Raw genomic sequence first — 22,500 nt, forward strand, 5'->3', positions numbered from 1 at the left:
CACTACCACTGTGAACGTTGAATGCATTTGTAAAATAAAGACATGAAAGAGTAGAATTTTGTGTGTCATTGGCTTAAGCTCATTGTGTATATCAGTACCTGTGACTTCGATGAAGATCAGATCACCTTTTATGACCAATACATGCAGTAAACCAGAGAATTCCAAAGGGTTCACATACTTTTTTTATTTTGACTGTATATATATGTGTAATGTCCGCTCAGTTGATAACACTGTCTGCTTGGTACGTACCTGCTTAACCTGTCAATGCAAAGGTACCGTCCACAAACAAGTAATATATGTGTGAATTAAGATAAAATTACTGAAATTACTACATTCTTTAGCACATAAAGATATACTTTTTCCGGTCTAAATAATGACTGGGTAACCAATCCATCTGGAATAATCCTATAAGACTCTAATTTTGAAATTTTCAAATTATTACCTATTTCAAATTACTTCAATTTAATTTATAATTAAATTTACAAATGATTTCAATTATTTTATCTATTTTAAATTATTATTGAAGTCACTACTTGAACTGTGTTACTAACAATAATAACAGAAAGTTTTTCCACGTATATAGTACACTTCCATTAGCATACAATTTACATTAAATACAGAACATCTGTAATGTGTGGTACAAAGACAGACGTATGGTAAAGAAGTTTTGTTATTTTTAGCTTAGTTAACAAAATGATTATTTTTTCATTAATGACATATTTCATTTTAGCTTTTGTTAACAGGAATAACATTGTGCTTGTAACAGAAAATGATCTCCCAACTTGAATTATTGGAAGTGGTGAATATCAAGCACAAATTATTAATTCCTTTATAACAGTTCCATGCTTCTCCAAAGAATGGAGTTTGAGGTCCACTTCACAAGGTTACAAAACTATTTGTCTAGAAGTTAATTTTAGAGTTGTGACTGGTTTACTTCTACTTTGGTCATCAAAACTAAACTTGGGTCACTAACAAAAGACACTTTTGAGATTAATAGCCATCATTTTGAATTCTACCAAGAACTGTTTTCTAAAAACTCCAAATTATCTCCTTCTCTTTAATTCTTTTCTCAAAGTCACTGTAGTTCACACACTACACAGATTAAAATTTCATAAAAAATAAAAATTTAGTGTATCAATATTTCTCTTTCCTGTATAGTTTAATTTTCTGTTTATATTCTTAATACACTCCACCACTGCCTCTTCTCTTAGAGTTAACTTTATTTAATTTTCAGCAATATTCTCCTACAACAGCCTTTTCTTGCTCCCATGGGTTTATAAGCCCTATGGTTAGTTCTTCAAATGCAAATTTTGATCAATTCATAATAAATACAGTAGTCATCTTGCTTTTACTGAGTAATAACCATTAATCGTTAAAAAAAATGAACAAGACAGAAAATAATACACAATGATAATTTTGTGACATATGAAAAGACAACTATCCATTTTATCCAGACATTAGGCATGTATACTTCATATCCCCTGAAGTATGTTGGGACTCTGAATGTCAGGCCAAAAGCTAACAGCCAATCTGACAGCACAAACAATGGTTATGTTTAAGTACTGTCTCACAACCGTTAGGGTGTATGTTCAATCCGTTATTGACTGCAACTTGATTTGAATAAGTGTCACATGCTACAAAGGTCCAATTCACAGATGTGAGGAAATTAGTGGTCAAAATGTTTTGGGTATTATAATGAATACACACCACCACTTCGTCCACAAATTCTCAATGGCGTGACAGCGGTAGATTCTCTGCAAAATTATGAATGTTGGGTCTGGAAAACTGTGTGTCTATAGAACCAATAATATCACCTGCCAGTCTTCATTTTTGCGATGGCATGTTACTGTGATATAAATATTAGTTCTTACTATAGGCCAAACGTAAATGCTTACTGGCTCTGGCAAGCTAGATTTCTAGCTCTTGCATCTTCTCAGGAAAATGTTTTGGTATATAGCTGGTGACAGTATCTCTACATTGGCAACAAGCTTTGCTCTCTCATTATACACATTTTCTGTGAGATCTACAGTTACTGCTGGACATCACAGATTTACATGCTGTCAATATATTAGATGGCTACATTCTGACATTGCAAGCAGAATGCTTTTTTATGTAATAGACTGTGAATGTGCTGCTTTAGTATTTTAACACCATATTAAAAGAGAGTGCAACAGGCTTTGTTATGCTTTCATTCCAAATGCTCCCAAACTGAGTTACATTAGGCATGCTTCATTTTCACTCAAAGCTACTACTCTGCTCCTTGAAGTTAAATGATTGAAAGAGTGTGTTCAAAACTGATCTCAAGTGTGTATTTAAATTAACCTATCTCAAAATATGGCTATATCAGGCGTTGCAATGCAGCTTTAATTTAATCAAATAACTCACAAAATTAGCATCATTTTATAATGAATAAACATTTTAAGTACTTAATTAGCACTACAGTAGTTTTACCTGGATGCATTATAAACCACTTTCCTACTCATGTACTTCACTTTTTTCTGGCTTATCTTTAGAGAATATGTAAGTATACTTTTTCACATGTGTTAGTTAAAATTTAGTTAAGGTACAGTACAATTAACATATTTTTAGCCTAAGTGGAACATTAGTATAGCTGCCAGATCAAACATCATTATTCCAAAATAACTTGAATTTATTTTCAAAAGGTCTTATTCAAAGGCAAAAGCTGACATTTGATTGTAAAAGAATGGTTGCTTTACCTGTAAGTAATTTTGGCATCAAGTTACTCCAGATGCTTTATACAATTCTACAGTATTTTACAGATGTTTTTACACTTCATTTCATAATTCTGTGTTATTAGCAAGATATCTTCATTAGTAAAACTTATAGCCAGAACCCTTCACAATTTTCTATCCCACTACTCTACAATTTGATCTTCAAGTGCACTTGGCATATGTTTTCCAAAAGCTTTTCTGGTGCCCTAACAGTATCATTTTGGATCTAATTCTGTCCCATTTACTCTTAAACACAAAATCACTGACTGCTTTTTAATGCTAAATATGACTGTTGACCACAACATAATCTATTTGAAATGTTTAGGCTTATACAGCTACCACTTATGAAACTGAAACTTTGTTACATAAATTATCAGCCCTTTTGGCTTGTGTGTGTGCGTGTATTAGACTAAGGACTGTGACACTGAATGACAGCCCCAGCTGAGAAGAGACAGGAAAGAGAAGGGGAGCATGCGCTGTGTACATCAAGTGGCCGCACTCGTCACACATGATGCACAACAGGCGATGCCTCGGCACCACGCAACTCCTTGTGGAGCTGCGTGAAGATTTTTATGCTGGCTGGAATGCTAATTGAGCCACCAATCCCCAAGTTTTCCCTGCATAGGAGGACTGCTTTCAAGGCTGGATTAAAAAATGTGTTCAAGTTTCAAAAATTGGCAGTGGTAATTTCGCCAAATAAAAAGGGTCAAAAATGAATCAATTGAATAAAGTCAATTTCTACAGTTTTTATAAAGATTTGAGAGCAATAATACACTTCATCATGTTTTAAGCCTTTAGTTTAACAAAGTTTAACTGAGTTTCTTCTAATAGGCTAAATTTACTTGAATTCTGGTTAATTGAAACTTGATTAAGAAACATGACATTAATATCTTGTAGAACTGATTGCTCAATTCATCCTTGGACGCATTTGAACATAAAAAGAATCACAAGGAAGGGCTTAAATAAAAAGCATCACTTTATGCTGATGACAATGTGACTCTAATTCTTGGACCCATACTCATCACACTGACAATTACTGTAGATTTTAAATGTATTTCTATAGTTAAAACATAGCTGTACAAAACAAAAAAACAGAAATACAAAGCTCTATGGTACTGTCAGTAAAAATTAAGATAAAAAAATTTCAAGAGAAGGCAGCGCTATGTTAATTATATTGCACTAGTGTCAATGTCACTGAAACCATCTGCTCAATATGGAAACAGACTGAGACATTAGAATGGAGGAGAGCCTCTAGCATTAGTTGTGACAGATATTGAATTTGATCATATGATCATTATACCACAGTTAAAGACACAAAGGCATATATTGTATCATACTGCAGGATGCTTGGACACATTACCACCGGTTAGCCAGGCAGCGAGTGTGGCACTTTAATAATCTGGTTATCACAGAAACTCTGTTTTAAAAATGACATGTACACCCTTATCCTGGTTAGAGAAATACATGTACCACATGTAGATTTCTCTGTGTGTAACACAGTTATGTAGACATATAAATCCTTAACCGGGTTGCAGTTCAGGATTTTGTAGTCTGTTGCACTCTTTTAGCACCCAGAAAGATAAAGAGGCAAATGCTCAGATGTCCGCATTATTACTTCTGATTGAAAGAATCTAAGTATTTCAGTAATCACCAAATTTATGATGATGAGCTAAATGTACAGTGCTAAGCAAACACAGGTTCCATGCTTGTTTTCATTTTCACAGGAGCCTTTGTTGATGTTTAATCTGTTTTTTTTACTTACATTTTTATTAACACTGGAGCGTTTTGCCAAAGGAAAACTCCATATATGAGCTGTGCATGTAAAAAGGGGTTTTTAAGAAACCAGATTTCTGCTTTAACAAGGTTACTCACCTTATCCAGGATGAGTGCACTTGTACATGCATTCCTGGACTTGAGCCACTGTCAGACCCTAAGACTTATCTTCAATCACCCCACCTCCAACCAAAAAGCTATTGTTTTACTTAGTGCTGTCATTGTTGAACATATGGATAATCCAGTAATGAACACATTGTTTTTATGATTAACCATATACATTTAAAAATTAAAAATGGATGTAACTAAATAAACCAAGCATCTAATTTCAAGACCGCCAAAATATTTTACTGACAAAAATAAAATAGGAAAAATTAAAATGGTTTCATAAGCAATTTCAACATTTACAAATTGTGTCATAAAAAATGAAACCAAGATAAATACTGTCAGAACTTATTCCACCTTTACTGCAAAACTGTAATCTATATAAAGAGTGTGAAAACAAATCAGTTTAGTTAACAATGGAAAATAAAAATCATATAAAAACCCAGTTGCATTTAGTGTGCACACCATTTAATAATCAAGGATATGTTGGTGTTCAGAATTAACAAATCACAATAAGTCTCATCTCAAATAATACATAGCATACACCTGACATCAATTAAAGTGGCTCTAATTGAGCTTAGATCAAGTTTGGATGTTTCTGTAGGATTATTCTGATATCCACTTGGTTGCAACATATTCTAAAAGCCATGGTCCGCAAAGAGCTTTTAAAACATTAACATGATCTCATCATTGAAGAGTATTAATCAGGACAGGGGTGCAAAAGAGTATACAAAACATTAAACATCCCATGGAGCACAGTGAAGACAGTCAACAAGTGAAGAAAATATGGCTCAAAAGTGACACTGCTAAGGTCAGGATGTCTCTTTAAGACTGATGAGAAGAAAAAAAAAGGAAACTTGTCAGGGAGGCTACCAAGGAGCTGGAAGATTTCCTGGCAAGTACTAGTCATACCCTACATGTGACAACAATCAGTCATATTCTACCTATGTTTGGGTTGTGGGGTAGGGTAGCAAGACGAAAGCCTTTTCTCACAAAGAAAAATATCCAAGCCGACTTAACTTTGCAAAATGGTATACCCAGTCTTCCATAACCATGTGGAAAAATGTATTATGGTCTGATAAGACCAAAACTGAACTACTGGACATAATTCCAGAAGGTGTGTTTAGCAAAAAATAACACAGCACATCATCAGAAGAACACCATACCCACAATGAAGCATGGTGGAAGCAACACCATGCTTTGGGGCTGCTTTTCTTTAGCTAAGATGAATGGAATCATGATTCTGGCACAAAACCTTTCAGCATCTGCTAGGAAGCTGACGAAGAAGAGGAACTTAAGCTTTTAGAATGACAATAACCCAAAGCATAAATCAAAATCAACAAAGAAATGGCTTCATTAAAGGAGGATTAATGTTATGGAATGGCCCAGCCAGAGCCCAGACCTTTATCCAATTGAAAATCTGTGGGGTGACCTGAAGAGAGCTGTGCACAGGAGATGCTCTCAGTTTCACAGATCTGGAAGTTTTTTGCAAGGAGAAGTAGGCAAAAACTGCCTAGTCTAGATGAGTCACATGGATAGACTCTTACCCAAAAGGCCAAGTTCTGTAATAAAATCATTAGGTGCTTCAACTAAGTATTAGTTTGGGGGTGTGCACACTAATGAAACCAAGTATCTGTAGAATTTTTTCCCCTTAAACAGTTCCTGATTTGTTTTCACCTTCTTTGTATAGATTGCAATTTTACAAAAAAAAAAAAAGTGTACAGACTTTCTTTACCCACTGTAACTAGAACCTGAAGCTATTTAAAAAGTCACAGTAAAATGTACATAAACAGGTGCAGACTTAATTTTTCAAAATAAAGTGGTACACATCTCATCTATACTGCTTTGCCCTGTTGATCTTGGCTGGTTATAAAATAAGGTTGATATGAAAAAAAAAAATGCATAAAATACATTTATTTAGTGTTATCCTTGATATACAATACTTTCTTCTACTTCTATATAGCCCTCCTTTGTCTTCACAGCTTACCAATATGGATGCTGCATACATAAGGCATCAAGAGGAGATGGAATTTCTACTGGATTATTTAATAGAACAGAGTGAAGTGTAGTCTTCAAGCCTATGTAACATTACTTAATTATGATGTAGCTTTAAATCAATTCAGCTGCTTGTTTTCATATCAAAGTGACTGATATAATATTTCAATAAAACAGCACTAATCTGACTTCAGTCATTCAGCTTTTAAAAGAGTCTAAATGAATGCACTATGCAAATAAGGAGTTTTCTTTGTAATTGTCAGTCTCAGCTATCAGTAGCTCTTTACAAATGTCTACCCAGTGTGTGTAAGAAAACTGGTCAGACCAATTTTAAGCAATTAGTGGGGTGTTCTTGAGGTAAAAAAGTCAAATGAAACTTAGAATTAGGGTAACTAAGCCATATTTACATGTTATATGAAATTAAAGGAGTACCATTGGGAATGCTCATAAGGCTTCAAGCCAAACTGTTGTATCCAAACAACTGGTAGCTAGAAGACACTGTAACATTACATTCAGTTTAGGAGAGGAGGAAAACCAAGATAATGTAAGAGAAAAACATGGAGATGAGGAACTGCAACACATTTTAATAAATAAGCATGAGTAAAACAAATTTTATTGATGAATAGCAATATATAAGTAATTTTTACTTAGATAAATAATATACTTGCTTACATTAAAAGTGTAGATTATCGTTTCTTTTTGTAACATTTCAGAGGTAGCAGAAGTTAAAAATATACAAAAGCTTTTTGATTATTACATCACTTAAACCATTTAAATATTAAAAAACAGTTATTGTGGGGATTTTAATTAACCATTCTTAATTTTTTATAACCTTAAATATGAATACTTACGGTTTATAACCACTATATATCACTTTATAAGATATACATAACAACCAATAGCAACTAAGGAACATGTAGTTTTGAAATAAAACAAAAAGAATGCGATTGAATGCAATGAAAAATGTAAGAAAGCTACATGTTAAACTTATTTCCGGTCAACTTTTAAGATTTTTTTTAAATAAACACATCACAATGTAAATGTATTTTATGATTAAATTTGAAGAGCAAGCAGCATGATCATTAAAATGGAATGAGGATACAGTATTTAATAACTAGTTGGTTTATTAAAAAAAATCTACCTTTTCAAAACAAAATATGCAATTTATAAGTACAATAGTTAATAGGTTTTGTCAAAACTTCAGTTGTTATTCTCACAGTGTAATATTTGTTAAAGAAAAAAAAAAAAAGATTTTTAATAATGTATAGTAATGTCTGACCTACCTGAATAGGTCCTACCGACATCAGCAGGTTTTTTAGTTGGACATCAGTTGTTGACGAAGAAAGCCCTTCAATTGACACGATGCATGGCTGAGGCTCTGCCACTTGCGGGCTCTGTTTGTTTGGCATCAAGCGGCCTCTGCCCATCTGGCCTGATACTGCTCTGCCTCGGCCTTGTGTAATAGCCTGCCGAGAGCACAAATCAGGGAGTAAGCTCTTTCCAATTTAGTTTGCCCTTCTGCTGTCTAATAATTATCAACCAAATGAAACTCTGGCATTTTAAATATTCAAGCATAGTGTCTTCCATGACATTTTGCACAGCATGCACTATAAAACGTTTCTATATCCATTTTAATGTTGGGCACGGTGGGGAAATGGAAGGCAGGATAAAAGTTTACATAAATAATTCAATGAAACTGGTCCTGTAAGCTTTCATTGTTCAAGTACAATTATTGTCCTGTGTACATAGTACAATGAGATTCTTACGTGCATGTTTCCCTCATACCAATGACAGTATTACAATACAAACAGAAAAAGAATGCACCGATAAACATTAAACACATCAGACAATATAGATAGTAAACGTATCACTCACTATCACATATGTAGTACAAACATTAAATAAAGGGAACTCACTTTACATGGCACTATAGTACCTCCATAATGGACTAATCAAAACATACAAGCTAGATACCTCATAGTACAAGTACACATAATGACAACACAGTCCAACATTCTTAAATGTACAACATATGGAAATAATGAGCATTTGTAAAACATTTAAAATTAATCTTTTAAAATACTGCATTAAAATTCAACTTCATGAATACAGAAGAAGGAAAAGCAATAAGTTCAACACTGCACTATTTTCACAGTTTAAAGAGTTAATTTTGAGCAAATGTTAGGTAAATATCTAAAATGAAACGGATACATTAAAAGCAAAGCATGAGACACAATCAAGTAGCATATACTGAATAAGTTACAACATGCCAATACTTACAATTTTAAAGATTGAAAATGGATCGACTTTCAGTCAAGAAATATTTTAGCAACTAAGTAAAATGTCTCTCTGCCGCTGTGGCTTTAAACTAGTCCAGATAAGGAAGAGCAACAAAAACTCAAGAAAACAAAAGAAATTTGGGCATAACAAGGGAGAAACACATCTGATTAGACATATATATTTATATTTCCTATTAAGTTGAATAATTGAAAGAAGACACACAGTAAAAAGCAAAATTTGGCATTAGCCACACTTTAAAATCTGAATGACTAGACCTACTTACTCTGATTTGGGACTGATTTCCAGAATTGTTTCTGACTCCCTGGATAAAATTCTGTGGTCTAGAAGGCATCAACTGCTGCTGGAATGCTGTCTTTCCCAAAGTTACTTTCCGGCCAGACTGCTGCCTTTGCTGTTGAAATTGTTGGAACCTTGGTGACTGCATCACTGGATTAGCTTCTAAAACTGTCTCTGGACCCTAAAAAGAGTTTACTACAGTAAGTCATATGACAATCAATAAAACTTTTTATTAACAACTGATAAAATTTATTACCTAAATTTTAATGTTAACTAAGCTCATATGATTGGTTAGAATCAACAAAGGAGAAAAAAATAAAAGTAACAATAACGGTTCCAGACCACAGGCAAATTAAAATTATTACCGTCTAAAACACAGTACTAAGATGCATTTCAGCACCTTCATTTCTTATAAGAAACTTCATTACTAGTAGTATATTTAGGACAGAGGGAATATGGATATATATTATTAATTATCCATAAGGGTTAGATGTGGGCTAAGGATGGAGTGCATGCTGTCTTGTTCATTAACCACCCACCAACTCTGCTATTGTCACCCTGATTTTCTACAACTCCTTCCAAGCTGCTCCATGTGCTCTTACCAGCCTTGTCAACCACCAGCATATTCATTTTACAGACTCTGTCCCACATCTCACTTGGGAGTCACTGTCAACAACATTTGTTTAACTCTCTCCAACTATGTGTACTGCTCGTGACCATACACTTCTTAAGTGCTTCCAGGCAAGTGCCCTCTTCTATGCTGTCCAGTAGGCATGGGCCTCTGCAGAAAATTTTATACATTTGGGGGAAAGTGGTGTGGCAAAATTTTCTGTGAACCACAAAGTTAATGAATGTACATAGAGACCAACATAACTAATAAGAAAGGTAAACCATGTATCTAGTTGATATTAAAGAGCAATATTAGAAAATAATCCAAATGCCATCTAATTTCTTAATTTTAAAAGGCATTTTTCATAATAAGCATTTCAATTAGTAATATTATATTCCAAAAAACAGGTTAAGTATAAAATTGTTGAATTTTGAGATTGAATACAGAAAACTAGAATATATGCATGACCAGATCAAATAAAATCAGGGCTACATTATTGCACACCCTGCTTCCCTGCTCACAAAGGAGCCTTTAGCATATGCAAGTAAAAAAATGACTAATAATAGGAAAAGTCCACTTTTTCACTGACAGTACAGGTGCCCACAGCAGTCAGCTATCTAACACACATTCCACTTCAATCATTGTGACTTAAAAACCTGTTAATACATAAATAAAAAGCATTCATAAAAAAAAATTATGAGTTCAGGCTGATTGACATGAGTGGGGCATGATATGAGCAGGTGTCTCATAGATCTCTCTTATGAGGTCATACAATTAATGTGTTTCCGAACAAAAAAAGAGAAAATGGTCATTCAAAACAAGAGCACAAGTGGTCCAGTGAAAAGTTAAAAAAAGATAGAATCAAAAGACCCTATTGTTCTGAAAACTATACCAGACATTATAATAGTAAATAAAACAATGATATGGGTAAGTATTTTGACAAGCTGCAATAGTTCAGACTAATGAGAATGACCATACAAATGGCCAAGAGCAGAGTGATTAGGCTGATATTAGCAGCTTTAACATTAAAGTGCAGTCCAGTTCTGTAGAGGTGCCTTCACAGACATTAACCACCAACAATAAAGATGCAGCTGCAGGTGAAAAGAAACGCAAAACAAAGCCAAACCCAAACGAAGAACCCATTTCTGGTCATTTTACCTACTTGACCGCAAAATACTCACTAATCACCTTTGTACCACATAGTGGAAGAAGCCTTTTAAAAATGTTTAATTTATGTTTGTTAACTGCAATATCAAAACAAAAGTTGAATTTAAACAGATGTGATGTTGTACTCATCAGTTTGTTACATTCATTCATTCATTCAAAAAAACCAACAAAAAAAAAGGTGAAGCTGACCCAGTACAAAATTCCTGAACTTTTTCTACTTTAACCCTGTACCCAATTTATTATCTGCACATATGAAATGTATAATTTGTGAGTATGTGTGTGCATCTGGGGGTGTATTTGGAGGACAAAAAGTGAGTTTGGAGTCTCAATTGCTGCTTGAACAGATGTAGTGTGCACTTACCTTGTCAAAACTTATTAAAGCTTCAACAGTTCATTCTTATGCTCAAGTATATTAGCTATGTATGTAACATATTTGTCCTCAGTCAAGTGTTCACTCTTTTCATGACTCTTCCATGCCACAAACTGTTACATGTCATGTTAAAGCAGTAAGAATAGCTCGCCAAATACCAAGAAAAATCGCTGTACTTCAGTAAGTCCAAAGTCTGACATTTATATGTCAAGAAGGGGTTAAAACCCATTGAATGCTGTAGTTATGCTTTCCCTTTTTCTATATTAACTTCAAGGAAGTTCAGCGCTCTTAGCTGCAATCTCACATGTTAACTGTAACACATTTGAAAGAAAACTCGGCTGTTTTGCTTATCATTATCTATTCTAATCTTATATTTGACATAATCTACAAAGCAAGACTCTGGCAACTGTTTTTTTATTAGTGCAAAAGCCAACAAGGTTGTCCACCCACATATTCTCATGATGTTCAATCAGCACTCATCTTTAAGAACTTTTAGAAGAAAACAAAGAGCAAATAAAGAAATAACATCACACACACAAAACGTAGATCAATTGAGCCAAGCCAAGACTGAACAGATTGATGCACTTTTTTCATAATGTGATAACAGGAGGACTGTGCTTTTGAGCGAGTACAGGAAATGAATAACTTATTTTGTTGGTAGACATTTATTCAAACCCGCTGTATAATGAGGCTGTAGTCTTTAATTCTAATGCAGAGTTAGAAGTTTTTAGCCTTGAATGAATCAATTTTAAGTCACCTGTATTAACATTACTGAATACCATTATTGATGATGCCCTTTAATACAGAGTACTACTGCAATCTCTTCCACACCAACACACCTATCACAGGAAGCATATATATTCAGAAGTCACATTATTCCTATAGATTACACATTTCAATTAAAAAAGACATAGTTTCCTGTAAAATTCTTTTTTTGCAATGTTCATCGACAAAAGCCATTGTTATTCAGTAGGAAAAGAGAGAATTGATCTACAATTGAAATGTTTTACTCATGTGTAATCATATGTAGCATGTTCAAGAATATGGAATTCTAATGAGCTAATACAAAAAAAAAAATGCAATTATTGTATATAGAAATGTACGTAGTTCCATAATACTTCTGAAACACCCCATCACCACTATAACTGAGGCTCATTGTTTTATAAAAATCCTGGGCAAAGCTGGGTAACACAGCATATTGTATATATTATGCAAGTATATACCAATAAAAAAAGTCCACTGCCAACAATTTACAATACTATTGCTAGAAGAATAAAAGTTTCTATACTTTTTAGTAAAATTTGTAATAGCTAGGAAAATGCCGGTTTGTCATAAATAGACTGAAGAACACTGACAGCTACAGGGATGCTAGAAACCGGTTTGTGAACACTTGGAATTTCTGCATAAATTTGATCCGACATTCCTCAAACTCATAAAAACCAATAAAGAGTAAACAATATAACAGTATCTAGCACGGACCCCTTCAACAGTGATGATTTCAACCAAGTATTTTTGGCAGCTGTTGATCAGTTCTGCAAATCAGCTTGGAGGAATTTTTGTCCATTTTGCCTTACCGTATTGCAAAAACTTAGTGATGTTGGTCAGTTTTCTCTCTGAATCTTCATGCTTCAGTGCTGTGTATTTGTATGTTCATTATCAAGTTACATTTATAATGATGTTGGTAATTTCCTTTAAAATATAACTGGGTGGTCTTTTAAAGGGGAAAGTTCTTAAAAAAAAAGTTTTTTTTTCCTATTACTGAGAAAACTGACACAATTTTACAGTTGTATATAAAAAAATAAAAAAAGTTAAAAATCATTTATCAACGTCTATGTGTCATCTATCAATATTATACTGGCCACAACAGGAGGAGTAGGAACCCTGAATCAAAAAAATAGAGAAGATGGTGCCAAACTTTTGTTATGGGTTTTCACAATGACCGCACTGGGTGTTATCAATGGGTTCAATGTCAAGACCGGGGTGTGGGAAGAATATGCAAACAGACTTGACTGCTTCTTTCACACAAATGACATTTATAATCCAGGGAAGAAGAGGTCAATTTTAGTAATTGTGTGCGGAGCCCCAAAGTACTCCATGTTACATTCACTATTGGCCTCCTGTCCACCAAGCACTGTTCCATATTAGGACATAGTCAAGTGTCTTCAGCATCATTATAATCCTACACCATTGGAAATTATGCAATGTTTCCATTTTCACAATTAGAAACAAAGGCCTAATGAAAATATTTCATGATTTATTGCTGAACAGTGATAACTTTTAGTGCATTGTACTTTGGTGAACAATTCAAACAGATGCTGCATGATCACGTAGTGTGTGGTGTGGCCAATCCTTTACTGCAGCGTCAGGTACTGGCAGAGCCGAACTTAACATTCAAGAAAGCAGAAGAGTGCTCTCTAGCAGCAGAAATAGCCAACTGAAATTCACTAAAGCTGAGGACTGAGAAGACTGTAACTGCCAACAATGTAGAGGAGGTACACATAATGATTCCACTGAACACAGCTCAGAAAATAAGACCAGCTGTATTACAAGAAAGTGACGGCAGAAAGTGTTTAGGATACAGTGGGGCTCGTACAGCTACGCCATGTAAATTTAACACATCTGTGTGATATTACTGTAAAATAACTGGGAATTTATTTTGCATGTGCAAAAAAAAAAAAAAAAGCACGCTCTACTTAAATTACTTTCAGATCTAGAAAACTACAGCATGACAGACCCAAGAAACCAGTACAGTCACAGTGAATGCCCAGGATGAGTATGCGGTGCATATTAGAAAGGTGGAACACACAACCCACAAGAAGCCTGCGTATAAGACTACAGTTTCATTGAATGGCAGGCAACTAAAAATGGACGTTGACACTGGATCAGCCTGTAGTTTGATTAGTGATGACACTTACAAAAGCCAGTGGCCAAATATCCCACCTCAACTGGTATGTACAGATGGTATATTGCAGCAGTGGTCTCAGGTCCCACTCCAACTGCTAGGTGAGATCAGAGTTCAAGTTGAGTATCACCATAAAAAAAAAAAAGACTGCCTTATCACTTCTTGTTGTTTGGGGCAAGGGTACTAGGTTGTTAGGACGGGGCTGGTTTGAAGCACTTGGAACAGAAATTAATAGGTGTGCACATAATTCACCAGCACCGTGAGACATCTCTCAAGTGTTCCAGAAAATTGGACTATGCAGAGGATCACCCATTTCAACTGAAGTGGACCCTACAGTTTCACCCAAATTATTTAAGGCTCATCCATTTACGTTTTGCTCTTAAGCAGAGGATTGATGAGGCAATTAGATGGTCTGGTTGAGCAAGTGGAAGTTTAAGCATATGTGGTGATTACAGATATACTGTTAATACAGCAGAAAAACCTGATGTTTATCCTGTATCAGCTGTTGCAGAAGTTGTTCTTCACTCTGGCAAGGTGTGTCATTTTTACTAAATTAGACCTTAACCAAGCCTACCAGCACCTAATTCTTGATGAACCTTCAGCTGAGCTGCTAACAATCAATACACACAGGGGGATGTACTGCAGCCAACGGTGCATTGGATACTCTGCTGGCAGGTATTGCAGGTGTACAGCCATACCTGGATGACATTTTAGTCACTGGGAAAGCTCCAGAGGAGCATGATGCACATTTGGAGAAAGTGCTACGTCGAGTCTCTGATGTTGGACTTAGACTTCAAAGGGAAAAATGTGTTTTTGCTGCTACTGAGGTGGAGTTTCTTGGATTTAAGAGTAGATAAAGGTGGCAGCCATCTCACCAGTAAAAAGGTGAAAGCCATCATGAATGCACCAGCTCCCAGCAAAAAGACGCAGCTTCAGTCATTTCTGGGACTTCTGAATTTTTACAGTAGTTTTCTTCCAAATAAGGCCACCATTCTGGAACCACTATACAGTAGTAGTGACTGCCGCCCATTACTCAGCTTATAAGCAGGCAAAAGCCCTACTCAAAGCAGAACTCTTGTGCACTATGATGTTAAGTAACCTCTCATATTGGTATGTGATACCTCTCCTTATGGCCTTGGAGCTGTACTGCAACATGTAGACCCTGACGGTACAGAGTCCCAAATTAGTTTTGCCTTGTGAACACTGTCAGCCACTGAACACAATTATGCTCAGAAAGAAAAGAAGTATCTTGCTTGCTCATTATTTTTGGTGGGTACATACAACTACCACATCTTGGTCTCCTACATCATTCTAAACCCATGCCACTGATCGTGTCTCCCCGTATGTTTCGCTAGAGTCTCTTCTGGGTACATACAACTATCAGTTGTGCTACAGACCAGGAAAAGAGTTGACAACTGCCAATGCCTTGAGCCACTTGCCTATACCACATCCTGTGGCTGATACACCCACCACATTCTTTCGAGGTCCTGCTTTTGAAATCTGTGCCTAATAAACCTATCCATGCTAACCAAAGTGCTGCACTTACTCAGAAGGAACAAGTTTTGTCTTGTGTGCTGCATTGACTTTTGGATGGCTGGCCCCATTAAGTCCCAGGTATTTCATACCCTTTGCCAATAGACATAATGAACTCTCAGCTCACATGGGTTGTGTTTTATGGGGTAGCCGTGTGGTAGTACCTGTTCTAGCATGGAAGGATGTGCTTAAACTACTTCATTACTTCCACCCTGTCATAATCCACATGATAGCTCTGGCCAGAGGTTATATATTGTGGCCAGGAATGGATGGACAAATGGAGAACGGAATAAAGCATTATACATGTCAACAGTCATGTCATGCACCAACTAGGGCACCACTTACATCCCTGGGAATGGCCAGCTAAGGCTTGGTCTTGGATCCACATTGATTTTGCAGGACCATTTCAAGGAAATGTCTTCTTTATTTTGGTGGATTCCCATTCCAAGTGGCTGGAGGTGTCTCTGCTATAATCCATGACTGCTAATGTTGCTATTGATACTTTGTGCCTTATCTTTGCTACACATGGATTACCAGATATTATTCACTTGGACAATGGTACAGCATTTACATCTGCTGAATTTAAAGGGTTCACAGAAAGAAAAGGGATCTGGCATGTGACAACATCCCCTATCATATGTCTTAAAATGGATGAGCATTTAATCGTACAGGCAACAAAGGATGCTTTACAGAGAATCATAGCTGGTAACAGGCAAACGCACCTTTCCAATTTTTTACTAGCTCTGCATACCATGCCCATCTCCTCTTCCTCAGGGAAGAGCCCAGCGGAGTTGTTAATGAAAAGACAACTGACCACTACGCTTGATCGCCTTCACCCTGATTTTCAAGGTGACATGCATATGAAGCAAGGGGAACTAGTACAAAAGCATGAAGGTGTATTTCAGCAATTTTGACTCTTACAGACAGTATAACTTTGCAGGAGAACCACAATGGATACCAGCAGTAGTGCAAGTGGCCCTGTGCCTTACCATGTGCAAACAGAAGATGGGCGCATTTGCCATCGCCACGTTGATCAGCTTTGAGAGCAGAAGATTGGTGAAGGTTAGTGCCTGAAGCGGAGTCAAAGCAGCAGGCAGGTAGAACTGTTCAGCAGCCTCCTGGTAGCCCAGAAATACCAACTTCCCCTGAATCTACTAGAGATAATGATACAGTGGTGACACCAACTCTAAAACTGGTAAACCTGTGGATGTTAAGACCCCACAGCTTGTGGTTTCACTAATGCCCCATAGAGCTCTTCTTAGGCCAAAACATTCTGAAGATATTTAAAACTAGAGGAAAGGGGTGTTGTGTATTTGTATGTTCATTAATGAGTTATTTTTTTTTTTTTTTAACAGATTAATTCTATAGTCAAGAGTTGCTTTTTCCAGCTTTGTCTTTTAGGTAAGATCAAGCCTTTTTATCTTCTAAGGATCTTGAGAAAGCTACTCATGCTTTTGTCTTTTCTCGCCTTGAATACTGCAACTCGCCATACTCTGGGATTAGCACATCCCTGATATGCAGGTTACAGTTGGTCCAGAATGCTGCTGCTCGCTTTCTGGTTGGGGCAAGCAAGTCTGACTCTGTTTCTCCAATATTAGCTTCCTTCCTTGCCTGTCAGTTTTTGAATTGGTTTTAAAATCTTGTTGCTAGTTTTTAAATCTTTACATGGGCTTGCTCATGCCTATTTATCTGAATTGTGTGCTTTACACCAGTATTCTAGAGTGCTTAGGACCTTGTTTCTTGTTGTCCCTCTTACCAAGTGTAAAACTACGTGGGACAGTGCTTTTGCTGCTGCTGCTGCTCCTCGCCTGTGGAACTCTTTACCTCATCACATAAAGGAGTCGTTTACAATTGAACTGTTCAAAACAAGATTAAAGATTCATTTCTATTCACTTACTTTCCGTGATCTTCTGTAATACTGATGGTTTCCTCATTGCGATTATGTAATCTTACTTCTATTTATTTTATTTCTATTTATGTTTTTTATGTTAATTGTATTTTTTTCTTCTTTTATTGTAAAGCACTTTGGACACAGCATTCATGTGTTGTTTTAAATGTGCTATATAAATACATTGACATTTATATTGATTCTGATTTGACATTCCTGTTGTTGGCAATTTCCAGTAGAATTTTAGGGGGCTGGATTTAAAAAGGAGAAAAAAAAGTTCTTAAAGGGTTTTTTTCCTGTTACTGAGACAAACCAATGAGAAAACTGACACAAATTTACTGTTACTAAAAAAAATAGTTAAGAATCATTTATCAACATCTATGTGTCAACTATCAATATTTTATTCAGGTTCTGCCATAACCTCTCTTTAGGTTTTAGGTCTGAATGTTGGCTCAGCTAATCAAAAATGTACAATTTATTCTGCTTCAACCATTCTATGGTAGACTGTTTTGAGTATTTAAGGTCATTGCCTTGCTGCAAGATCCACATTCTGTTGACCTTCAGAAGATCGACTGTAGACTTTTTGCTGTTATAGAATTTGCTGGTACAATCCTTAATTCATGGATGTATCAATGGTGGAAAGCGATACTGGTCTCACTGCATCAAAACCAAGCTATGGTACTGTCACCTGTGTGGTTTCAAGGTTGAGATGAGGCTATCAGGTTGGAAAACAGCATTTGCTGTTTGCAAAATACAACTTTTCTCATTTAAGGCAAAAAGTTTTCTTGTTGACTCCTCCATCCAGAGTAGTCTTTTGGTTTAAACAGGTGGTCTTTAGAAATCTTACGGGCAAAAATGCCCTTCTTGGGAAGTAGCAGATTCCTCCTTTCTATCTTACCATGCACATTATTCTTATACAGTGTTTGCCTGATGGTGAACTTATGAGCAATGATGTTAGCCAGTGCAAGAGTCTTGCAGATCCTTAGATGTTACCCTGAGATTCTTTGCGAGATCACGGAATATTGTATGAATGTCTCAAAGTAATTTTTGTTGGATGGCTGCTCCTGGGTATAGTAACAATGGTGTTGAATTTAATTTTTACCAAAAAAGACATTTAATGTTGGATAATTTTGATCAATAAATAAAAGGAAAAGTATACTATTTGTTAACCATTTGTTTCATTGTGTCTTCTTTATCTATTTTAGTGACAAAGATGAAGATCTGAACACACTATAGGCCAAATGCACACAAAAATTATAAATTCCAGTGCCTTCAGAAAATACACCTTAAAAATCTTAGGGTTAACAGTATGCCAAAAGTGGATGCTGTAAGACTTAAAACAATCATTTGTTGGTGTCAGAGAACTGTTTAAAATCTGTGCTAAAAAACACTTTATCTTCTTCTGTTTGGCAATTTTAAGAAACACTTCATTTATGTGAAATAATAACTTTCAACCTGGTTGAAATTTGCTGTAGAGATGCAACTACAACAACTCTGCACTTGTCTCTACATTTCAAACTTTCAATGTGGTACAAACACTTAAATTTCAACCTTTATCAACACAAAGGCACAGGCTTTATTAAAAATGATTTAAAGTAGTTAGTACAATTTCTAATCAAAATATTTTTTTAAAAGTATACTAGCTATGCCACTCATTTAAGATGTAGTATATTGTAAATAAGCAGCGTAAACCTTAGCGTTAAACTTTGCAGTACACCATCTACTGGAATATATTTTATATTTCATGTAGTAATAAACTGCATTATATTTGTAATTTCAACAGATAGCACATCACAAACATTAGTAGTAATTAATTTTATTACTAGTAAAATGATGAATGCAATGCACATGCTTGCTATATGCCGTTTATATGGGATTTGTAAAAGCAGTGATAATGTTTATGATAAACCCTATGTTAGAATGGCAAGTGTAATTCATTTTATTACTCCAAATGTTTGTGATGCAGCATCTATTGAATTGACAGAAACAAATCAACTAATCAAACACTTATCCCTTTTTAAGGTGGAATATTGTGGATAAATTTCACTTTAGTCTTTATACTTATTTATATGGGGGCATGTTGCAAACATTCTCGTGGTGCCCCTGTTAATCTGCCATACCAGACAAAGACCAATTGCTACACTACACAGTCCACTGCACTAATGCAGGGGTAGAAAAAGGATAACTTATTTATATTAAAAACTACATCCCAAATATATAAAATAAACATTTATGGAAGTCCTTTTCCAAAACAAAAAAATGTATTTATGATTTACTGTCTCATAATAAAACTCTCTACCATATAATTTTTTTTTTCTATCCCCTATCATTTTCTTAAAGATATGATGTAAAATAATTCTGGTAGCACTCGGCAGAAAGTACAGCATTTTGAGTACTACAGGTGCCGGTCATAAAATTAGAAAGTTGATTTATTTCAGTAATTCTATTTAAAAAGTGAAACTTGTATATTAGATTCATTCATTACACACAGACTGATGTATTTCAAATGTTTATTTCTTTTAATTTTGATTATTATAACTGATAACTAATGAAAGTCACAAATTCAGTATCTCAGAAAATTAGAAGATCAGTTAAGACCAATGCAAAAAAAGGATTTTTAGAAATGTTGGCCAACTGAAAGGTATGAACATGAAAAGTATAAGCATGTACAGCACTCAATATTTAGTTGGGGCTACTTTGGCCTGGATTACTGCAGCAATGCAGCGTGGCATGGAGTCTGTGGCACTGCTCAGGTGTTATGAGAGCCCATGTTGCTCTGATAGTGGCCTTCAGCTCTTCTGAATTGTTGGGTCTGGCGTATTGCATTTTCCTCTTCACAATACCCCATAGATTTCTATGGGGTTAAGGTCAGGTGAGTTTGCTGGCCAATTAAGAACAGGGATACCATGGTCCTTAAACCAGGTACTGGTAGTTTTGGCACTTTGTGCAGGTGCCAGGTCTTGTTGGAAAATGAAATCTGCATCTCCATAAAGTTCGTCAGCAGCAGGAAGCATGAAGTGCTCTAAAACGTCCTGGTAGACGACTGCGTTGACCGTGGACCTCAGAAAACAAAATCGACCAACACCAGCAGATGACATGGCACCCCAAACCATCACTGACTGTGGAAACTTTGCACTGGACCACAAGCAACGTGGATTCTGTGCCTCTCCTCTCTTCCTCCAGAATCTGGGACCTTGATTTCCAAAGGAAATGCAAAATTTACTTTCATCAGAGAACATAACTTTGGACCACTCAGCAGCAGTTTTGTCTTTAGCCCAGGCGAGACGCTTCTGATGATGTCTCTTGTTCAAGAGTGGCTTGACACAAGGAATGCGACAGCCGAAACCCATGTCTTGCATACATCTGTACGTGGTGGTTCTTGAAGCACTGACTCCAGCTGCAGTCCACTCTTTGTGAATCTCCACCACAGTTTTGTTTCACAATCCTCTCCAGGGTGCGGTTATCCCTATTGCTTGTACACTTTTTTCTACAACATCTTGTCCTTCCCTTCGCCTCTCTATTAATGTGCTTGGACACAGAGCTCTGTGAACAGCCAGCCTTTTTAGCAATGACCCTTTGTGTCTTGCCCTCCTTGTGCAAGGTGCCAATGGTTGTCTTTTGGACAACTGTCAAGTCAGCAGTCTTCCCCATGATTGTGTAGCCTACAGAACTAGACTGAGAGACCATTTAAAGGCTTTTGCAGGTGTTTTGAGTTAATTAGCTGATTAGAGTGTGGCACCAGGTGTCTTCAATATTGAATCTTTTCACAATATTCTAATTTTCCGAGATACTGAATTTGGGACTTTCATTAGTTACCAGTTATAATCATCAAAATTAAAAGAAAAAAACATTTGAAATACATCAGTCTGTGTGTAATGAATGAATCTAATGTACAAGTTTCACTTTTTGAATGGAATTACTGAAATAAATCAACTTTGTCATGATATTCTGATTTTGTGACCGGCACCTGTACAATGGCCAATGTACATACCTGAGTGCACTCAGTGCTATCTACTCAGTTTTGAAACAGTAGACAGTAGTGTGGGGAGGGTGACGGGATTGTGATAAAATACCAAATTAAGTGGAAAAGTAATGTCTGAATTCCTGCAACAGTGGTAAAACAGTAATAATTCACTACCTGGATACACTTTTTGATGTTGCCGATTTTTCCACTGTGCTTACATTTTCATAAGGAGCACAAATTGAACATTCAGTGAGCTGCTTGGCAAGAAAATGTCAGCAAAGCATTCTTGTGAACTTTATTTTTAAATTGTACATTTATTTATAATTTCTTCAAGGAAAATTATTTATTTAACCAATAATTACAAGAACCATTTACGTGATGCAATGCTATCTATTCTACATCATTCCTTAGGACCTGCTATTTTACAATCCATTCTCTTAGCACACTCTCTGTAGATGTCATAAAAGTTCTATTATACATAACAGAGTGCCCTGAAAACTGCCAAATGAATAATGATTAGAGAACTGAGTGAGAAAGAAAAGAGAATACATATGGCCAGATCCCTTGCAATATACAAGAATAAGAAGCACTAAGTAAATGTTTACTGTTGTGACATAGTGCTAGCCAGCACACTAATGAAATACACAAGTGCTATATGTGCCTGCACACTCACTTTCTGTGCTGGCACACTTGGTGTGCATTATTGCAATTTTCACTGTTTATTTCAGTAAAGTTGTTGCAAACTAAGAGGAATGTGCCAAGGTTCATCAGACAGCTTGCAAAACAGCATATGCAACAAAGGTGGTAACAATTTATGTTGAGTTTCAATATTAATATTACAAGAAAACAGATTTCTAGTTCCTGAGATGCTAACAAAGATGGAT

The 22,500-nt window shown here is 35.8% G+C and overlaps 1 protein-coding gene across 1 annotated transcript in view; it reads right to left on the reverse strand.

Annotated features, from left to right (window-relative positions):
- Nucleotides 1-22,500, reverse strand: part of LOC120529918 (RNA-binding protein 33-like) — a 230,208-nt gene that overhangs the window by 37,127 nt on the left and 170,581 nt on the right. The window contains exons 16-17 of the mRNA XM_039754123.1: nucleotides 9,169-9,363; nucleotides 7,889-8,071 (exon numbers count right to left, since the gene is read on the reverse strand). Of these exons, the coding sequence (XP_039610057.1) occupies nucleotides 7,889-8,071; nucleotides 9,169-9,363 (378 nt within the window). The remainder of the gene's footprint in view (nucleotides 1-7,888; nucleotides 8,072-9,168; nucleotides 9,364-22,500) is intronic.

This window comes from Polypterus senegalus, chromosome 5 (genome assembly GCF_016835505.1).
Source record: "Polypterus senegalus isolate Bchr_013 chromosome 5, ASM1683550v1, whole genome shotgun sequence".
In the NCBI taxonomy this organism is placed as follows: domain Eukaryota; kingdom Metazoa; phylum Chordata; class Cladistia; order Polypteriformes; family Polypteridae; genus Polypterus; species Polypterus senegalus.